This window comes from Carlito syrichta, unplaced genomic scaffold (genome assembly GCF_000164805.1).
Source record: "Carlito syrichta isolate Samal-C Ts95f unplaced genomic scaffold, Tarsius_syrichta-2.0.1 Scaffold304979, whole genome shotgun sequence".
In the NCBI taxonomy this organism is placed as follows: Eukaryota; Metazoa; Chordata; class Mammalia; order Primates; family Tarsiidae; genus Carlito; species Carlito syrichta.
The window spans coordinates 11,782-12,783 of NW_007249075.1; the positions used below are offsets into that span (position 1 = coordinate 11,782).

Here is a 1,002-nt window from a genome sequence, read left to right on the forward strand (position 1 = left end):
TGCAGAGATGAGGTCTTGCCAAGTTGCCCAGGGTGGCCTCAAACTAATGGGCTCCATCATTCCTCTCACCTGAGCTTTCTGAAGTGCTGAGATTACAGGAATGATCCACTGTGCCTGACAACTTGAAACATTTTAAATGGAAGATACTTCCAAGTAGAGTTTATCCCTATAGAACATATTCTAAAATTTGAAAGTTGCCACAGAGCAAGCCCTGAGCAGGCTGAGGTTTTTGTCTCACTTCCTCATCTGTCTATGTCACTGTGATAAATACCACTGCCCCAGGTCTGACAGTAATAATTAGCCTCATCCTCAGAGTGGACATTAGAAATGGTCAAGTAGCGATCAGCTCCCGAGCTGGAGCCCGAGAAGCGACTGGAGATCCCATCTGCATTGCTGTGGCTTCCATCACTGGAAACATACATCAGGTATCGAGGAGCCTTCCCCTGCTGCTGCTGATGCCATGCAATGTTGTAGTTGCTGTATTCACTGCTCAAAGTGCAGGTGAGCTTGACTGAGGCTCCCAGGGAGGCAGATGCAGAGGATGGTTGAGTCAGCACAGGCTGAGAGAGGGACCCTGGAAAAGCAGAAACCCACTAAGTCCAAAGAAAGGACAGGAGGGAAGGACATTTCTGGCATGTAGTTAGGAGGTGGTGTTAGGGAGCTAGGGATCAGGGTTCTGAGGGCTTTCCTGACCTGTGGAGTAAAGGAGGAGGGTGAGGAGGAGGAGTGGGGTCCAGGCCATGGTGCAAACACTGCAGAACTTTGCTGAGACTGTCATGCTGCAGGTCTCTCTTATTCACCCTCTAGTCCGAGAAAAGGGAAGAGAGCACTTTATGCAAATGTGCTCCTCTTCCCCTGTGCCCACGTGCATTAGCTGAGAGTCATTTCTGGGAAGGGAGGTCCTGAGTTGGGCCTCGCATGAGGCTCCCCAGGGGCACAGAGGGGACCCAGCTGTTAACTCTAGTAAACCCTGAGCCGAGACCAGTGTCAGGTGTTTGGTTT

The 1,002-nt window shown here is 50.7% G+C and overlaps 1 gene segment (V, D, J or C); it reads right to left on the reverse strand.

The window, feature by feature from the left end:
• Positions 1-242: 242 nt before the first annotated feature.
• Positions 243-742, reverse strand: LOC103263357. The segment is given in 2 exon segments: positions 243-574; positions 694-742. Coding segments are annotated over 2 exon segments (381 nt in total).
• Between the last annotated feature and the right edge of the window lie 260 nt (positions 743-1,002).